The sequence below is a fragment of the Capronia coronata genome, assembly GCF_000585585.1.
Source record: "Capronia coronata CBS 617.96 chromosome Unknown acBCG-supercont1.11, whole genome shotgun sequence".
NCBI lineage: Eukaryota > Fungi > Ascomycota > Eurotiomycetes > Chaetothyriales > Herpotrichiellaceae > Capronia > Capronia coronata.
Window position 1 is genome coordinate 577,942 of NW_006912903.1, and position 19,222 is coordinate 597,163.

The following is a 19,222-nucleotide window of genomic DNA, read 5'->3' on the forward strand; positions in this document are numbered from 1 at the left end:
TGGTACGAAGCGGGTGTGCTTGGGCTTCCACCAGAGTCGAGGGCCGGTCCTAGCTTGGGAAATAGACCCCGGGCTCAGTCTTTAAATATATCCCAGACCTTGTGCTTCAGTGATCGAGAATCCTTGACGTCTTGTCGCGCCGGGGCGACCCATTCTCTGCGGTCCGAGAAATCGACTTCGTGCAAGCGAACCCTGGAGACACGATTAGCACACCGAGCAATTCATGGAACAATAGTATGGCTCTGTGCCATAGCATCAAATGAGAGTGTGTCCCAGCCACGACCGAACAACGATGAAGCGTCGAAGATGGGAAGTGTAGCCACAGAAGAGGCAAGATGAAGCATCAATAAAGAAACGAGAAACTCGAAGAGGTAAGCAGGGGGGTCACAACATACCAATGCGTCTTAAAGTAGTACTTATATCCAAAGAACAGGATAAAGAACGTCGGGATCGTGATGTAGCACGCTATAAAGGAGCGCCAGTTGAATGGGTGTTTGAACACCACATACCCCTGGATCAGCAGCAAAAACACGTTGAAGACGAAATTGGCCCGGTAGATCCAGATGCTGCCGAACGCGCGGTAGGGGAACGTCTTGACGTCGATGCCCTGTTTGTCGGCGGCGGCGCGGATGCGCAGGTGCGTGAAGACAATGCCGGCCCAGGCGATGTAGGCCGCCGTGCCGCCCACGCTGGTCATGTACGAGAAGACTTGGCCGGCGCTTAGTTTGCGGTTCATCAGGCAGAGGAAGCCCCAGAGGTTGGAGGTGAGGATGGCGACGTAGGGGACTAGAAATCAAAAAGTCAGAAGAATGTCCATACAGAGACCGATCAAAAAGTATCGATGAAGATGATGGCGTGGTATCTGGTGTGATGATGATATATCTCGAGAGTGATATGGTCAGAGTTCAGTTTATGACAGTGCGTCTCATTCCCTTCTTTCTGCTTACCTCCACGGGACGTGGTCTTTGCAAAGATCTTGGGCGCTCGTTTCGTCAGCGCCAACGAGTAAATCGTGCGAGACTGGACGTAGACGACGCCGTTGGCGGCAGACACAAACGCGACGGTGATCAAGGCATTGACGAAGTGGCCGGCTGTCTTCCATCCAGCGGCGACAAACCCAATAGTAAAGGGCGACGATGCGACCACCGAATCTGCATTGAGAAGTTCCGGCGAAGATGATGGGCAGATCAGGCCCTGGAAGAACGGCATCCCGATGTAGACGACAAGAATGCGGTATACCACGGAGTTGATGGCCTGTAAGACATCGACATCAGCATGACATGGACCACTAGCTAGTCAAAAGAAGCAGGGACATACTCTTGGAACATCCTTTTTGGGATTCCGCGACTCGCCTGCAGCCAGAGAAATGATCTCGGTGCCGACATAGTACGCGGCTGCTAGCACGAAGACCTGGCCGAATCCGTCAATGCCGTGGATGATGGGACCTGATTGACAATTGTGTCTGGTTAGCTAGGTAGGCAAGAATGCAATACACGGGACTCTGCCGTACCGTTTGGCTTTGTCCAGTATCTGAATCCGACGTAGCCACCACCAAACCCGCCTACGTTTGCCACGATGGAGAGGATGAAGAGGATGATCAGGGACAGAAACTTGAACATGCCGAAGAAGTACTCCAGCTCGCCGTAGACGTTGACACCGAGAAGCGTGATGACTGAGAAGACCGCCCAGAAGATCAACGCCCAGGCGTAGGACGGAAAGGATGATTCTGGGACCCAGTAACGGAGGATCAAGATTGCGGAGTTCCAGTCTGTGGGAAAGTCAGTCAATGGCTGCGGCGCCGGTGTGTTTCTGTTTCGGGGCATTTCAGACCTGAAGCAAGAAAGACGCTCCACATGATATAGTACAGCCAAGACATGGCAAAGCTCAGTGCCGGGTCGACGAAGCGCCCAGCGTGCTGTGAAAGGAAGAGTCAGTCAGACGCTGCACTGAACCAAGCTCCCGCAAAATACCATGTGAATGTGTGTCTCACCTCAACGAATCCACCGTGGATGGGGAACAAGGTGGTGAGCTCGCCGACGCTCTGCATGAGCACCCATACGGAAATCCCTGAATACCTATCAGTCTGTATGGAGGGAAGCTCCCTTGGGTGTTTCGTACCAACGATGATGAAGCCCAGCAGGGCGCCCAGCGGACCAGACAGGAAGATGGCATAGCCCAAGCCGTAGAAGGTGCCTGGCCCGATGATGCTGCCAAGTGCAATGATGACAAAATGTCTCCCCTTCAACCCTCGCCGTAGCCCGTCGTCTATCACGTCGCCGGAAACATCGCGACCGGGACCATTGCTGTCGGGCGGCACATCTGTGGCCTCGAAGGCCGACAGATTCTTTTCCAGAGCCCCTGCAAAGGTGCCCAAGGGCACTCCATGAGTGTGCGCGACCGACGAGGAGAAGGAGTCAATCGAGGTCGGCATGTTGATGTTGGCTGTTTTCGTTTCCTGCGAGAGGGTGAGGCTGGGATTACCACAGTTCAAGAATGGTCCTTTCCTCTAGGTGCCAGGGTCTCTGCTCTTAAAAGGATCCCACGCCGACTTGGGGTCGGTGTCCCAGCGTTGCGGAAAGCCCTCGCCAGTCCCCACGTGGACCGATCCGCCTCTCGCGTGAAGAAATCTTGACGATGGAAGCGAGATGAATTTTTGGGGCTCGCCATGCGTGACTTGCAATGAATCTTGCACCATCGTAGTGGGCAACAATAGCATCCAGTGTTCAGGGACGCCTATTGCAGGAGACGTGCACCTCGAACCCCTGTTTTCCCGACTACTCGGGTCCCACTGTGAGCACCGTATCGTATATGGTTATATGGCCAAAAACGGTGGCGCAATATACGCTTATGCTGAGTGATCTTGTAGAAGGTAAGCCTCGCTCCACCCCAAGGAGGATGTCGGTTGCCATGGATTCATTGAATGGCAGTATTTTGTCTGATGATGGCCGCTGTCAACCAGTCACTGATGCTTACCACTGGCAGAGTCCACAGAGAGCTAAGCACTGACGGAATCTTGATGAGCTTCAGCTGATGGTTGAGCATGGCATCACCAGGTTCTTCCATGAGGGAGTCCATAAGGATGCCCAATTTGACTGAGGGAAAGGCGACATGAGGCTACAACTGTCAACGGTAGTGACAGTAACGCGCTGGCTCGATTGAATTTTCCGTCGATTTCAAGCCTGAACAAGCAATAGATGTGTCATAAGCGTGGTGGTACACTCCACGGACCTGGGCGCCAACATATGGTTTAGTGGTGCCATCTCAAAAGGGTTGTCTGAATAGCTTCATCTCTCCCTGACGACTGGAGGTTCCAGGTTCGAGATAGGTCCGATATCCATTGCACGATAGACGCCATAAATAACACCATCGTTCTAGCAGACGACATGATCTCCGAACACGTAACGAGAACCGAGGTTTCTCTCTTGTCAACATGGCTGGTATGATTGGAGATATCCGTCTTCTCATAGTATTCGATCTCTGTCAGATGCTGAGCTTGTGGAAAAGAGACGGTCCTCTTTGTTCTTGCAAAGAAAAAAACGCACTGGTTGTATTGTTGATCTAGGAAGAACTCCAGTACTTAGGGTTAGGGTTTTATGGCGACCATTCCTCACCCCGAAGCCGTGCAAGTCAAGGACGAAGCCGATGTCCTCAAATTCGCCCAGGTCATTGCCGCGGCTTTCTCCAATGACGCTCTCAACCGATACATCTATCTAGGCCGCGAGTCGAGGCCCGATCATCCCGGGTTGGCGCAACCGGAACTTCGTGTCCAGTATTGGCTGCCGCTTATTAGAAGTCGTTTGGAGGCTGGCGGTATCCTGCTGCAGATATATGACTGGTCAGCAGTTGCTTTGTGGTGAGTAATCAGTGATGCAATTCATGAAGGAATGAATGAATTGCATCAATACATAGTGTTAATCCCCCGTGATCAATATGGCATGACCGCACTCTGGCCGAGATGCTGACCTACTACTATCATATAGGCTCCCTCCTGGATTGAAAAAGCCCGACAGCAATGATCCTATTCCCGAAGGCGCTCTCGAGTATAGAGAGAAGTTCGAAGCAGTCAAGAAGAAGCACCTGGGTGACCGGCCCTACTGGTATCTGAACCTCATCGGCCGGGCACCGGGCCGGTCAGAGAAAGGTAAGACGACAATCAAACTCGAAGCTCGCCGGCAGAAGGCAGCATTGTCCCGGCAAGCCCTCTTGGAGAATTCCTCCATGGCTCATTGTCAAATCTAATCTAGGAGCGATCCGAAACCTCGTCGAGCCGTTCCTGAAGAAAGCTCGAGAGGACAACCTCCCGGTGTGGCTGGAGGCGACCAACACGCATGCCAGGGATGTCTATGCACACCTGGGATTCCGGGTGGTAGAGGAAGTCTGGATCGGAAAGGGGGTTGTCAATTCTGAAGGATGGGCAGAGCCTGGCGGAGAGGGTGTCCTCAACTGGGGTATGGCCGCCAACCTATAGCCCTTGCTCATAGAGTCGAGACATTACACTGGCACAGGGCAAAATCAAGGCGGGTATAGCAAGCGAGGACACCGGAATCGGAAAGCGTGAAATTGATGACATACTAGTATGGGAGAGCAGGGTCTAGCAACCCCAACGAACAGAGCATACTAGTAACAGTTTCACAGGTTTTTCTGTCTGTCCAGAAATGCACCGCAGGGTTTAACCATCCAGAGCTTGAACGACCTGAGCCCAATCTTGCGTGCCGTACGCGCCAGGGACCTTTTCTCCGTCAAACAGACTGGCCAGGACAACCCGGTCACTTTGCTCGCCCTCCCACGGTTGACGACCATGTTGAGCAATGATATTGTCGTATACCAACACATCACCACGCTGCCACTTGTGAAGGACACGGATCTCGTCGGTGATCTTCGCCAGATGTCCAAGGTACTTGTCTGGGATGGGCGTGCCATCCCCGAAGAGCTGCTGGGTGTTGTTTCTCCTACCCTGGGTTTCGCCCGACTTGTTGTTCTTCCAGATGGCCGCCAGCCCGGTGAAGAGCGTGGGCAGGTTCGTCTCCGGCTGTGTGCGGATGGCTGGGAGCCGATGCGTCAGGGTGATCGAGCCGTCCTCGCTCCATTCCCATGTGGTGTGCTTGCCTCTGTTGTACCGGACAATCTGGGCCTCGATCTTGGCCCGCCTGGTGGCTTCGTCATCCCCGTCTTGGATTTCCTTTCCAAACGCTTGTTTGAGAGTTGACCCGCCAGCATATTGCTTGTCTACTTTGTAAGCGACCTTGCTAAGAATGCCTTTCTCCGCCAGCTCGGTGATAAACTCGGGGATCTCCTGTTGTGCTCGGTGGAACAACTCCAGCGACGACGAAATGGGCGTCTCACCACCCTTCTCGGGCGCGCGGTGGCTGTAGAAGAAGATATACTCCGGCGCGTGAGGGACCTGGGGAGACTCATTGTGGTTGTAAATGAGCACTTCCTTGGGCGCCTCGTTGGCGGGTGCCACGTTGGGGGCCAGCAATGGTCTGTCGACGACTATTCCAATGATTTCATGTGGCTGGTATCCAAAAGCATGCGCGAACTTGCTAAAGTCTTGGGCGTTGTGGATGGGCAGCCCACGGAAGAGAAGTGTTCCGTGACGCGCAAGTAATTTGGTGAGAGTGCCGTCCCGAGCCTGGAGGGACTTCATGCTGTTCACCACGGTATCCAGGTCAACTTCGGCATCGTCGTGAGTGGATGGCTTCAATGCCAGAGGAATGACAGTGTCCTTGGGGTGAGGGGCTCCGAGGATACGTTGGTTGCTCCAAGGCAGCTCAAATGGTTCAAAGGCGATCAGCGACGAGAATGGATCGTCGAGTTTGAGCGATTGCAGCCCTGCCTCTAGAACTGAAGCTGCCATTGCTGTCAAGTATGGGAATGTCGAACAAAAACGTACCAGTTGTCTTGGTCTTGGTCTTGCCGCTGGAGAAGTAGTATGTGCCCTTTCTTGTCGACTTGGTGGTGGACATTTCCGCAGCGTGTAGCAGATATAAAGTAGTCCTGGTTCTATAGATGTGGTACGATCCCGCAGGTCTGTGGTGTCATCTGTTCTAAGATCACGACAGCAGCCTTCAGCCGTATCATCTTCTTCCTAGAGCAACCGAGCGTGGCGCTATTGGTTGACGGATATGCTAGAGGCATGACCGGGGTCTTTAGTCGATATTTTCCCTATGCATTCATACAGTATCAACACTTACCCGTGTGTTATGACATCCAGCCTGTGTCTTTCAGTCTCCCAGCTCTCGGAACCGAGGTTGGGTTTGTGAACATTCTCTCACGCTGCCCAGCGGCCAAGGATGAGCCTAGAGAATAATAGTGTTGGTCGGGATGTCACCAAATATCAGGCTTCTTGCGTGCTCGTCGGAGGTAGGTGTACCAGGGTGGTCTGAACTGAAATTTGCCAGAGTGCGAACGATATAAAACGTTGTCCTCCGAAAGGTGGGTGCGAATACCTTCACGACCTGTTCTTTGTCAGTCTCTGTATTCTCGTTGTTCAATACCTTTCCCCGGTCGCTGGTCTACACCCGCCGTTTGCGCATTGTTGCCAGCATGTCGACCTTACCCGCCAACGAGAAGTTGCCTGTGAGCAACGGGGAGGAGCTTCATGACGCTCCAGCCCCAATTCCGCTGTCAACAGATGGTCCCGCTCCCGTGAACAGTCGACATCCATTCTTTCGAAGAACGCTCTTCCAGATCCTGGTGGTTGGCATATGTGCCTTCTGTGCGCCGGGAATATGGAGCGCCATGAACGGTCTAGGGGTTGGCGGATCCCAAAGCCCAAACCTTGTGAACGCGGCCAACGCACTTCTCTACGCATTCATGACGGTGACGTGCTTCGCAGGTCCCTGGCTTACCAATGCGATCGGCTTCAGGTGGACGCTAGCCATCGGATCACTGGGATACCCGCTGTACGCGGCGGGACTGTATCTCAACAACCGCACTGGAGCCACTTGGCTGGTGTATGTCGGTTCCACGACTTGTGGACTCAGTGCCGGTTTCTTCTGGAGCGTTGAAGGCGCCATCGCCACGGGATATCCAGAGCAACATAAAAGAGGACGGTACATTGCCACATGGTTCTCCTTCCGCAACTTCGGCAACATCATTGGCGGAGCAATCTCACTGGCGATCAATCACAAAACCAACGTGCGAGGAAAGGTCGGCTATGAGACCTACCAAGCATTCATCGCGATCCAGTGCTTAGGCTTCTTCTTTGGCTTGTTGCTGTCCAACCCAGAAAAAGTCCAACGGGATGATGGAACCCGGATCCAAGCACCCAGAGGTATTGCATGGCGCACCGAGCTCGCGCATATGTTGCGGTTGATTCGAAGTAAGCCTATCCTCCTTCTGACGCCATTGTTCTGGTACTTCGGCTGGATGCAAGCGTATCCAGGCACGTACCTGGCAAGATACTTCACAGTCAGGTCACGAGCGCTGGGAAGCTTCTTGTCAGCCGTTGTCGGCACTCTCGCGACCTGGCTAAGCGGTGTCCTGGTTGATCTGCCATGGACAAAGAGCCGAAAGACCCGCGCCATCGCCACCTACATCCTCATCGCTGTGCTCAATAGCGGCACCTGGATTTGGGCAGTCTACATTCAAAATGAGTACCGGCACACAAACCCAGTGTTGGACTGGGCCGATCAATCTAGTTTCGGCCGTGGATTTGGGTTGTATATGTTTGAGCGGCTCAGCCTTGGGATGGTGGAGAATTACATATATTGGTGCATTGGAAATCTCTCCGACTCACCTGGCGACCAGATCCGGTACAGCTCGCTGCTTCGAGGAATTGAAACGGCTGGGGTCGCTGTCGGGTTTGGAGTTCAAGCTATACCGACGGCTCTGATTGCCACCGCAAGCATCAACATGGGCTTGTGGTATTTGGCCCTGCCATTCAGCTACTACGCAACGCTGCAGGTCGTCCGCAAGTTCGACAAGCTGGAAAAGAAGCAGCAGGAGGGGGCGGTCGACACAATTCAAAAAGTCGAGGTCAAATAGACGCGCAGAGAACAGACAAGGGACCACCTACCTAGTAGACGATATAGAGCAGCTCGTACCTGGGATATTGTAACGGTAACGGCATTGAAAGACACAGTCTCCTAGTGTTTAGATACAAGCTAGAACTGACAGTGAATTCTCTGGCCATGAGTTTATGGAATCCAATCTGATGCTTGAACTCGTGATTAGTAATCATGCTCGTGGGCAAGACTAGACCCAATCCAATCTAGCCTGGTCATGTGATCTTCAGCTCCTTCGACTTATGATTCGTCAGCCTCGTTGTAGGGCACGTGATAGCTTATATAAGCTGAAGCCTCGACCGACCTCGAGCAAACCTCTGGTCTACGGTCCAAGTCGAGATAGTTCATCCACTCCGTTTCCATGCACGGCGGTACCAGACTATGTCTATACGAGTCGAGCATGAGACATGCCCAACGACAGGAGCAGCTCAACTCGGCACCCAAGGCTTATTCGTGCCTAACCCGTACAGATTCTGTCCTTGCTGTCGTCCAACACATGCATCTGCCGGAGGTGACTTCCTCGTCGCCGGCATACACACTCCTGCTGTGTCTTTCCATTCTCCGACTTCGCCATGATCTCAACTGCACATTGGCCACTAGCATGGCCTTGTCATGGCCTTGTCATGGATGTCGGTCCGGTTCAAGTATTGTTAATTGTCTACGGCCTTCCTCTCCCATCCTTTTCACAATCTTCTGCATTCCTTGGTTCCTGGCAATGGCTCCATCATCAACCTGAGTCCTCGGACAGTATATATCAGCCTGACTCACTTGCACTTTCCCAGTTGCTTCTCTTCATTTGCTATCTCGTCCCTGGTCAGTGCCCCGAGGTACGCACCTCCCGACAGATGGGCGAGAATGGAGACTCTCCTCTTACGCCAATATGCCGCTACCATCCAATCTACAAACACTGCAGTGTCATATTCAGCCGGCCATATAGTCCTGTCCTACGTGACATCGCTACTAGGATGCATCACCACCTTGGAATTGCTGCAGCGTCGAACCTCGACCCGCGGCGCATACAATGGGTACGCCGACTTTCTGCGGGTGCTATCTGCTGCTTACTGTACCAAAATATTGATACATGACAGATTCCTTCTTGCCATGTCAGCAGTCACTATGGGCGGAATCTCCATTTGGGGAATGCATTTTGTCGCTAATGGAGCCGTCATCCTCGACCACGGAGCTCCTGACCGCCAGATTGTGTACAAGCCCACTTTCACCGCGATCTCCTTCTTGGTACCGATCGTCGTCCTCTTGATGGCCTTCTACATGGTCGGAGTTTGGGCCAGAGCTGGGCAAATCTGTATCGCAGTCGCCTGTCTGCTCACGGGGGCGGCAGTTTGTGGCATGCACTCACTGGAACAATACGGAGTGGAGAATTACACATGTTCATACAAGGTCAAGAACCTGGTGGGCTCTGCCATAATTTCGGTGATGACTAGTTTTATTGCCTTGAGTGTCTTCTTCCGCCTGCGGGACACATGGACGGATTGCTGGTGGAAAAGATTCATCTGTGGTGCAATACTTGCCGTTGCCGTCTCGGGTATGCATTGGACGGCGGCTGTGGGAACCATGTACAAGTGGAAAGGAGACTCGGCTGTCCATAGCCGCCTCAATTCCCAAACCACAATTGTTGCTGCTACTCTAGTGGGTCCATGTCTGGCCTGTCTGCTGGTATGTCACTGACAATCGGAAGTCAATGGGCGCATGCATGGTGCTTCTAGTCATCGCTTTCATTCGAAGCCGCCGCATGCGGAGGGCCAGAATCAAGGCACAACGTCTTGTCCTGGCTTGTGCTTATTTCGACGAAGATGGCAAGTTGATGGTCACGGAAGAAGGCATCTTGCCGAGCGAGAAAATCACCAACCATTACCTAGAAAAGGTTTGGGTATGCCCTATCCCGGTTTGGCCTAGCAGCTAACGTGCCACTTCAGACCTTTGGAGAGGACGAACTGAGCCGGTCCCAGGCCACTTTTCTCTGGGTGTATAGGGCGTCTCGGAATTGGGCAGTGCTGAAGGAGCTCATCCCTGTCATGACAGAATACATCAAGACAGATCCAGCAGCGAAGAGGTACCGCCCCGGCCACACCGCTTCCAACTCGCTCGATGACGCAAGCGAGGTTTCGCTCCATTTCTCCCCTGTCTTCAAGCAACTGTTCTGCATGGCAGCAGAACGGCTAGCAAATCGGATTCACGAACCCCTAGAGCAGCTTGGGACGTTATTTGAAGAACCATTGGAGACGGGAGCACTCTTCATATTCGTACAAAGCAGGACCGCTCTGACTGACCTTTCTCCCCAGACTGGAAGCCAGGCAGACGTTGAAAGTGGCCACTCTGTTGCGAGAGGCAAATACCTTTTTGTCACCCGCCGCCTTGATGTTGACGAGACGTTCAAGTTTGCGGCTCTTGGGTACCGGTTTGCCGCTGTGGCACGAATTGCCGAACCCATGGCTAAGAGGATGCAGATCAACCGTGATGACTTGGTGGCTCGGATGAGACGCATGCAGATCAGTGTTTGCCTTGAGAATTTACCAGCGCCGGGAGTCCATCTGGCATGTTTCATGCTCCGACCGAGCATCTGCAAAAGCTTCGACGTCTTAGTCCCCGAGTCGAGACAAAACCAGCTGCCTCACGTCAGCATCCAACCGGATGACCTGACTCTAGAACAATGGACTCAGATTGGCCGTTTGTTTGACGAATCCACTGTCTCAAATGTTCTCGGCATGCTCCTGGACCGATGTCATGCGGTGGATCTGGACGAAGACATAGCCTCGCGACTTTATGAAGCAATCATGAAGCTGGTCAGCCTGATTGGAAGCTCCGATACTGTGATGCAAGCCAAATTCTCGGCCAGAGCAGTCCATGTTCCCTGTCAGCAGGCCCCAGGGTGCCCCGGGACAGCGACCTGTACTTTTCTGACTGTAAGGATGATAAGAGATGTGCGCACCTCCTCGCCCAGCACAGAACTGGTATACGTGCCGCTTTCCTCCTTCAGCCTGCAGCAACAGTATCAGACCGTGGGATGGTACGACGAACAATTTGCACGCGAAGTCAAGGCGGAGTTCGGTCACCTTCTGCAAGACGGTGCGAGACGAAGACGATTCAACAGTGTCCGGGTTGGTCGGCTGTCGACGTCGCCCGGCCCAAGCAGTCATCCTCCAGGATTATCGAGAGCCAGGATCCGCCAAAGCCTCGCAGAAAGATGCCATCCCAGTCGCAACCGTGGCAGCGACCGGGACCGGGACCGGGACACGAGGACGCTTGTCAGTTTAGGATCGGATCAACCTAAGAGATTAGATGGACCGGGAACGCTGGTAGCAAACCCAGAAGGAGAAAGTCCTCCACTCAACGAGGACAGCGCCGAAGGCCCGCCGGATCGACGAGGATCTGTTGCAACGACAGTTCGAACAGGGAATTGGGTTGCGGAACTTCTGGCTCTTTTCCAATTGCGCACAGAGAGCTGGAGATCAGTACGCTCTGCAACGGAAGAATCACCTGATTTCAACGTGCTGAACACAGGTGTCCATGGTACCTCTGAGCCTGTTACCAGGAACAACACCCGTACTCGAGTTTGATATGATACCTTCTGATAGCAATGTATACCATCCTGCCTTTTTATTCCTTGGCCACCTTGCGCAAATGGAAAGGCGTGCGCATTTTACTCCTCGTACAGGAGAAGAGTGTCTCTTGCGACGCTAGGAGGCGCCGTGAGGCATGGTTCCAATCAAGATACAAGTACCGTGCATAGGTTAGATATCTATCGAAAAAGGGGCTCGCCTTTGGACCGTTTTGATGTTCTTGAATCTGATTGGCGGATTGCTCGGAGGAAAGAAATGCCCCGTTTCGGTCGAAATTCTGCCGCCTTCCGCCGTCACCGCCTTTGCCGCCTGCAGTTTCACGCTTGAAGTCGGATACTTTTATGTCGGTAACTTCAGATCGATCTTGCATTTGCCAGATCTTTTCCCACTCCGACCTTGCCGACCCTAAGAAAGAGACGATATTGCCCGACGATCAGCGCAATATTCAACAGATACATTCCCGGGAGGCCCTCAAGCTGCAAGCAGCAAGCAAGCACAGGCCCCGCGGAATCGAACACCTCGATCACACAGCCTTCCATTTCCATCTCCAGTTTCAGTCACTTCCTTGGTGCCTCCCCTTTTTCCCGGGCGCGCTGGAACTTCTATTCCCGGAAAACCGTCGACCGGAGGCGTTGCGCGTGCGGGTTGTCGCAAGGTCGAGGAGTGGAAGGAGGAAGAGCGGCGAATAAAACGAACGAACGAACGAACGACGAGTTCCGAAGGACGGGCGACGAAAACAACGGTTCTGGCATTCCGACGCGGCTTGATTTGACTTGACTTGTCTACTGGGGATACATTATTACATACTGCGCTCTCGTCCCCTTCAGCTTTTGGCCTCTCTCGGCCTTTAGCGACCTTTGTTCCGTCCGTTTATCGACCATACCGCCCCTCCCCCTTTCCCCCTCTCAAACAATGCCATTCGCCCAACTGGTCATCGGCCCGCCCGGCGCCGGCAAATCAACATACTGCAATGGAATGCAACAATTCATGGGCGCCATCGGGCGGAAATGCAGCGTGGTCAACCTCGACCCGGCCAACGACGCCACGTCATATACCGCGGCAGTGGATGTGCGCGAACTCGTCACACTCGAGAGTATCATGTCACCCGAAACCGGTGATGGGGACGACGAGGGTGATGCGCCGGGCCTAGGGCCGAACGGCGGAGTGTTGTATGCGCTGGAAGAGGTCGAGGAGAACTTCGAGTGGTTGCAGGAGCGGCTGAAAGAGTTGGGCGACGACTATGTCCTGTTCGACTGTCCCGGTCAGGTGGAGCTGTTTACGCATCATGATAGTCTGAGGAGGGTGTTTTTGAAGCTTGCGAAAGCGGGTTATCGTGTGTGTGTTTCCCGTGTCCCATGTTTGAATGTTTACAACCGTTCTACCCCTTTTGCCCCCTTTTTTTCACCACCTTTTCCTTTGGCTGCTGTTGTCTACGAAGACGCTGGGATTCAGATATGCTAACGTTTTCATTGTCTGTTTTGGGTCTATCTAGCTCGTGGTCGTCAACCTGATTGATTCATACGCATTGACCCTACCGTCACTCTACATCTCGACCCTCCTGCTCTGTCTGCGCAGCATGCTCCAACTCGACCTGACGCACGTCAACGTGCTCACCAAGATCGACAATCTGGCCAAATACCCTCCGTTGCCGTTCAACCTCGACTTCTACACCGAGGTGCAAGACCTGTCGTATCTGCTTCCCAGTCTGGAGGCCGAGTCGCCCATGTTTGGACAGGGCAAGTTCGCCGCCCTGAACGAGGCCATCGTCGGACTCGTGGAGGAGTTTGGGCTGGTCGGGTTCGAGACGCTCGCCGTCGAGGACAAAAAGAGCATGATGAGCCTGCTGCATACCATCGATCGTGCCGGCGGGTATGCGTTTGGAAGCGCCGAGGGCGCCAACGACACCGTCTGGCAGGTTGCTGTTCGGGAAGGCCTGGGGAAGATGGATGTCAGGGACGTCCAGGAGCGGTGGATCGATAGCAGGGAAGAGTATGATGAGTTGGAGCGCAAACAGTGGGAAGAAGAGCAAAAGCGCAGGGAAGCCGAGTGGGAGGCTAATGGGGATCAGGAAGCAGGTGCGGATATGGATATGGATCTGGGGATGGGGATGGACAACGTACCGATGCCCATGGGCAATAGTGGTGTCAAGGTCGTGAGGAGGGGGGACCAGAAGAAGAACCAGCATTCGTCGGATGCAGCGCAATCGTCGCAACCATCACCATCACCACCACCACCACCACCCTCATCGCAACCTTCATAGCATTGGGTTGTTGTGCAGTGCATTAGATTGTGCTGTGACATACTAGTACGACGCTGCAGATGCTGTCGCAGGAAATGGGTGCGTGTACTATGATGGCGGAGTTGGTTGGATTTGGGCGTGGCTTTAGCCCTGGTGTTTGGTCCCAGGGAATGAATGGGATGACTGCAGGAATATACCCTCTCATCGTTCAGATTTCAAGAAGAGTGCTTGATGGCAAATCATCGTTTCTTCATTCCGATAAGTCGTCCATATCATCATCTTCGTCGTCTTGGTCATCGTCGAAAAACTCGATTCCTCGATCGTCATCATTGTTTCGTTCTGGCCCAGTCCTCAAGCCTGTCGCTGTAGCCGTCGTGTTTCTTTCTCGCTGGCCCTTTCCCACCAAGCCATCCAACAATAACGACGTCGCGGCCGCATCACCCACATCCCCGTCATCATTGTCCGAATCAACTGTTCTCATGCCTTGTCGTTTCGCACGCACAATGTCTCGCCGGGCCCGCCGGAGTACTTCCTCTTCACTCTTTCTTATCGTCCCACTGACTCTAACCACCCTCACGACACAGGGAACACTGCTTGTAGTTGTGGTAGCGTTATTATTGTAGTTGTTACTGGAGGTAGCATTCTCCCGACCGCTGCTGTTGCTGTTGATTGCCCCCTTATACGCACCACCTGCACCTTCAGTTTTGCGTCCACCAAGGTTAGATCGAGATCCAGGAATGGCATCCATAAAGGTCAGACTGGCCCAGACGAGTCTGAAATATGCCCGCGGGACACGGAGGATGCAAGTCGACGTGCTCGGGGAGAAATATACGATTTTCAACCCGGCCTGAGTTGCGCCGAGGCCGTGGCCGCCGAAGATTAGGGATATTGTGTTCCGGAGAGTTTGGACGAGGAGTTGCGGTGTCAAGTGTCTCGGACTGGGACGGGAGAAGAGGACGTAAGACGGTAGAGGAGGGCGCGTGGAGGTGGAGGTGGAGGTGGAGCTTGGTGTGCTCGTTACATTGGGATGAGGGTGGGAAGAGTTGATGAGATTGTTTTCTGGAGGATTGGAAGGAGCGTGGGCGAGGGCGTTGGATGTAGGTTGTTTTGAGGTCGTGGTGTCGGGTGCATTGGGGTCTGGGTAGAGAATGTTGAAGAGGAGATAGCGGTGCTTAATGCGGACCATCGTTCGAACCTAGTAGGATATGAGGGAGCTTTGGCCTCTCAAGGACTACGGCGTCACTCGAGGTGTAGTTGTTTGTTCCACACCGGTTGGCATAACAGAGGGAGAGGTGAGAATGGGAGGGAGGCTGATAGTAATGCTGGGGGAGTGGGTGAGTTCACATCATCTCCAGGATGGGGTGACTGGAGGCGCGTGTACAGAGTATATCCTGCGAAGGAATGTTGTCGTGTTTGCGGAGTACGTACAGTATGTAAGTAGTACCTGTAGGTAGTAGTATGAGATGCAAACCTGAAGTTCCAGTTGTTTGGCTTCGCAGCCTTGCGGATCAGCCGTTGAAGGTTCTTTGACGCTTGGCAAGGCTGCGCTTATAATTGTGGTTCAAGTTTCACCCACGACTTGAAGCATGTGCTTCGAACTTGGACACTCATAACCACTTACCTACGATTAGTCCTCTCCTGTTCAGACGAAGTGGACGTCATGAATACTGCAGATGGGACTGCTCTACTACGTACTCCAGAATCAGGTACGCGTCCACAAAACCCCCTACATCTGAAACGAAGAGCCCACAGGCACGCTGCCTCTTTCGGTCGACTCAGGGGCTCGGTTGTCACTTTTGAAACGACCCAGCACTGCATCTCCGCTCATTCAGGGTCAAGCACACCTCTTCCTCTTGCCCGAGGATCAAATTGAGGTACGCAGTGGTCTGCTACCAGGGAGCATGATGTCGGGGTTGCAGGATCTCAAACATCCCTGAGAGATTTGTCCACGCGTCGATCCTGGTTTGTGCAATAAAAAAAGCTGGGGCATAAGTTTACGTTACTCTCTTCTTGGGGATTTGCTTGTGTCGAAAATACACAGCTGAGAAATGGAGGACTGTATGGATCTTCAAGCCGCATTGTGAGACTTCGCAACGGGTAGCCCGTAATAAGAGAATTCAGGGTGTGTCCCTAACTCAACATCTCGGTCAGGATCAGGTCTGTCTCGGTATGAAGCACTCCCCATCTTCTCTTTTCATCTGTCCAGCAAATATCCACATTCGAACGACTAGTGGTCGGTGGGACATGGGACGTGGTCTGTGGCCTCTGATCTGTGGCCACTAACCGTTAAGAGAGTGTTGCGGGTGCTACGTGCACAATGCTCGCGTGAAGGATGCCACCTCTCTGCTCTTTCGATGTTTGATAGCAGAATCCTCAGTCATAGACGACTATGAAACCCAGATCGCGGGTCGGTTCTTTCGATTCCGACGTGTCGTTGCTGGCATTCCCCCTGAGGAGAACTGAGGACACGCGAAACTGGGGCACAAACGTGGCTAGACTTCAGCGCGGAAGAGGCTCCCAAGGGGTATGGTGGTGGTGTCGGGACCAGCCAATGATAATGGGACAGGTGAGAAGCTTTGACGCCGTTGCTTCAAGGGACTGGGAAGAGAGATTTGAGTGGCCGGGTGAGCAGGTGAAATGGAGCCTTGAGTGGTTGACATGGCATTCCACTGAGAAGAAAAGGAAGAATGCTGCAGGGGAAAAGCCACCAGCGAGACTTCAAAAAGATAGCTCGCAGTTTAGTCGACTGTAGACAGGTAGAGAGTGGACTTGTAGTGGAGAGGAATGGGCAGTCCTGAACAGGAGTGGATGGCAGTGAACCACAACACCAGCTGATTGACCAGGAACCGAGAACAGGGCACGCTTTTGGCTGTTGTCCTGGTCCGCCCGTAGTTCCCACTCATGCAATCTCCATCGAGTAGGCGCCCATGATCGCTCCCTAGGGGTCCCTAGGCTCCCTAGGCCCCCAGAGGCTCCAACTCCCACCCGCTACTGTACCTCTGTACCTCTGGCTCTGCACCCTCTCTATACACAGAACACCTCCATCTCTCCCACAACTCTATTTACCCTTTTTCGCCTTCCCCCAACGTCAAAAGATTCCCGCCGAATCGCCTCCCGACCCAAGGGAAAAGTCTTTCCTTTCATCTCTCCATCACACCTGAATGTCGTTCCTTTGACTGCCTTCCTTCCCATCAACTACACTCATTGCTCGACGGTCGATTCGTCGCAAGAAACACTCCTTGTACATTCCTTGAACAACGTGTTTGTGCTGGCTTGTCATCCTTCTCTCACGACAACATCAGCCAAACCTCACTCTACTTCACTATCGATCCTTTCTGCGCGCGGACTGAGTCCTACTTCGACTGATCGATCATACACGACCATTCCTTTATCACCAAGAAAGCCTTCACTTCGATTCGAAAAACACTTGAAACAAACCTCACATTCATTGCCGTGCCACCAGGTCGCCATAAAGAACCTACTACACAAACCTGCACACACGATTTAGATTCAGACGCAGGCAACCAAAACTTGGATTGCCTACTAAATCATCACCTTGTGGCTTTGTGATCACAATCAGTCATTAAAGCCCCCGTTCATTACCATCAACACAAGCTCTCCTCCGTCATGTCTTCCGCTACAATGACCCTCGCCCGAGCCTTCACCAAGCGTACCAAGCGCAGCGTCGAACCCCAGACTCCTCAACGTGGTACAAGTGTCCGATACGCACATGGAACAATCAATCGCAGTCTCATCTCGCTCCCCACAGAGCTGATCTCGACCACCAATGTCCAGGCCTTGACAGCTCCGGACATTCGAAGTGCTTCCTCGTCGTCAGTCGGTTCGACCTCCTCTGCCAATGAGTCTGATTTCTCCACGATCGATCGAAGCTTCCTCAACCGCACCAGTCATGATTCTTCTTCCGTGGACAGCAGTGGCCCTGCAACCCCAGTCACACCTGCGACGGCTGACCTCAAATCATTCTTCGATGCGAAGCCACCAGTATCGGTTTTACCCGAGATCGCTTCGCCGCCTATCATCGACACGCCTGCGATCCCGACACGTGCTCCGTCCCATTCCAAAAAGGCACACGTTGCATTGTCACGGAAGAGGTCAATTCAACGCATGTCTCCACCTCCGTCGAGCCTTACCAAATCTTCCGTCCGAGACAGCGCTGACATCTTCACTTCGACCACCGACCCTAACCATCCTTTTGGTAGGGAACTGGCGCAGGTGAACGAAATTGCGGAGGAGTTTGGTGCTACCGCCAGACTCTTGGATGAAGAGGAGCAGGAGATCACGAGCAAGGGTTTGTGCAAGTTCGGGGTGGAGGATTACCTTGACGAAATCGCTGGGTTGTACGGCGGTATCTTCGAGGGCCAACTCGGCACATTGGCAAAGCCGTGGATCTGAACGACCGATCGTTGAAGAGTCGGTGGCCTGAGCCCTGACTTCTTCACAGATGTCACGACTTTACGATTTTTCGAGATGGTATGGCTTCGGTGTTCCTCTGGCTGCTGGTCGGCGAGTCATGGCGTTTCGTGGTACGAGACAGGGCAACGGGCTTTCCTTTCCCTGCGCCTGGTTCTCTTGTGGAGGAATTTTGTGGCTTTCCTATTTCCGGGACCTCTCCCATGCAAGAACGATTTCTTCTGCTTCTCGACAACCAATACGGCGCGATACTGGCAACGGTTATTCACACAAAATCTTATCCGGCTCACCGGTCCTGCGCATATGCTTCCATGGAGTCCGTGACTTCAATGCAAGACCTGGGCAGCGATCAATCGCAACAATATTGAGTGGTGGTAATCTTCGTCATATCGGTTTGTCAGGGAGGATTCAAGCTAGGACTTTGCAATGGGCAACCTTGAAATGCAGCTGAGATGAGGTGGAAGAAGGATCTGGATCTGGAGTCTCGAGATTTCGGTCCGATTCAACAACGATAGAACTGGCAACTGGGACTATGTGTAGATTCCAAGAAACAGAGTCATTCCCTACTTATACCTATCAGGTGTCTTGCTCCCATGCCTTGTGTTGTTTCGGTAGGACGCGCTGCCGCCGCTGCTTGGATCTCCATTCTTGGACCCAATTGCCTTTCTTGTTCTTTGCGTGTGACAGTGAACAGTGACCCGGTTCTCCCTTGGTATCAGAGCTAGGTACAGTTTACTAAAGCTTCATTCTGCCCCGATGCCACCATTAGGATTGCTTCGAGCATTCCATTGCACCTGGACCCTCTTCGTCTTCCTCGTCTTACGTACATCGCGCTTACTCAAGATGATATAATGGATCTCAATGCCTCATCGGCAAATACTGCAGTGGGTCAGATATTGGAGCGAATCGGTAGTGAACCTTGTCCCATTACTCTCGATCTTCCTTCCGATATACTCCGCCACAGC

The 19,222-nt window shown here is 53.1% G+C and overlaps 8 protein-coding genes across 8 annotated transcripts; 5 read left to right on the forward strand and 3 right to left on the reverse strand.

Annotated features, from left to right (window-relative positions):
* Window positions 1-74: 74 nt before the first annotated feature.
* A1O1_08983 (uncharacterized protein) lies at window positions 75-2,431 on the reverse strand (the record flags this gene model as incomplete). The annotated part of the gene is made up of 8 exons (XM_007729840.1): window positions 75-192; window positions 396-786; window positions 948-1,254; window positions 1,318-1,445; window positions 1,511-1,768; window positions 1,831-1,915; window positions 1,991-2,067; window positions 2,119-2,431. The coding sequence occupies 8 exons, from the start codon at window positions 2,429-2,431 to the stop codon at window positions 75-77; spliced, it is 1,677 nt and encodes a 558-aa protein (XP_007728030.1).
* A 1,162-nt stretch (window positions 2,432-3,593) lies between these two features.
* A1O1_08984 (uncharacterized protein) lies at window positions 3,594-4,468 on the forward strand (the record flags this gene model as incomplete). The annotated part of the gene is made up of 3 exons (XM_007729841.1): window positions 3,594-3,853; window positions 3,981-4,141; window positions 4,245-4,468. The coding sequence occupies 3 exons, from the start codon at window positions 3,594-3,596 to the stop codon at window positions 4,466-4,468; spliced, it is 645 nt and encodes a 214-aa protein (XP_007728031.1).
* Window positions 4,469-4,669: 201 nt separating this feature from the next.
* A1O1_08985 (uncharacterized protein) lies at window positions 4,670-5,857 on the reverse strand (the record flags this gene model as incomplete). The annotated part of the gene is made up of 1 exon (XM_007729842.1): window positions 4,670-5,857. The coding sequence occupies one exon, from the start codon at window positions 5,855-5,857 to the stop codon at window positions 4,670-4,672; it is 1,188 nt and encodes a 395-aa protein (XP_007728032.1).
* A 689-nt stretch (window positions 5,858-6,546) lies between these two features.
* A1O1_08986 (uncharacterized protein) lies at window positions 6,547-7,989 on the forward strand (the record flags this gene model as incomplete). The annotated part of the gene is made up of 1 exon (XM_007729843.1): window positions 6,547-7,989. One exon carries the CDS (start codon window positions 6,547-6,549, stop codon window positions 7,987-7,989), a length of 1,443 nt encoding a protein of 480 aa, XP_007728033.1.
* An 875-nt stretch (window positions 7,990-8,864) lies between these two features.
* On the forward strand, window positions 8,865-11,584 carry A1O1_08987 (uncharacterized protein; the record flags this gene model as incomplete). The annotated part of the gene is made up of 4 exons (XM_007729844.1): window positions 8,865-9,034; window positions 9,098-9,656; window positions 9,706-9,891; window positions 9,944-11,584. 4 exons carry the CDS (start codon window positions 8,865-8,867, stop codon window positions 11,582-11,584), a joined length of 2,556 nt encoding a protein of 851 aa, XP_007728034.1.
* Window positions 11,585-12,499: 915 nt separating this feature from the next.
* Window positions 12,500-13,847, forward strand: A1O1_08988 (uncharacterized protein; the record flags this gene model as incomplete). The annotated part of the gene is made up of 2 exons (XM_007729845.1): window positions 12,500-12,922; window positions 13,080-13,847. The coding sequence occupies 2 exons, from the start codon at window positions 12,500-12,502 to the stop codon at window positions 13,845-13,847; spliced, it is 1,191 nt and encodes a 396-aa protein (XP_007728035.1).
* Window positions 13,848-14,076: 229 nt separating this feature from the next.
* Window positions 14,077-15,012, reverse strand: A1O1_08989 (uncharacterized protein; the record flags this gene model as incomplete). Its single annotated transcript, XM_007729846.1, has 2 exons — window positions 14,077-14,416; window positions 14,510-15,012. 2 exons carry the CDS (start codon window positions 15,010-15,012, stop codon window positions 14,077-14,079), a joined length of 843 nt encoding a protein of 280 aa, XP_007728036.1.
* A 2,441-nt stretch (window positions 15,013-17,453) lies between these two features.
* On the forward strand, window positions 17,454-18,239 carry A1O1_08990 (uncharacterized protein; the record flags this gene model as incomplete). The annotated part of the gene is made up of 1 exon (XM_007729847.1): window positions 17,454-18,239. One exon carries the CDS (start codon window positions 17,454-17,456, stop codon window positions 18,237-18,239), a length of 786 nt encoding a protein of 261 aa, XP_007728037.1.
* Between the last annotated feature and the right edge of the window lie 983 nt (window positions 18,240-19,222).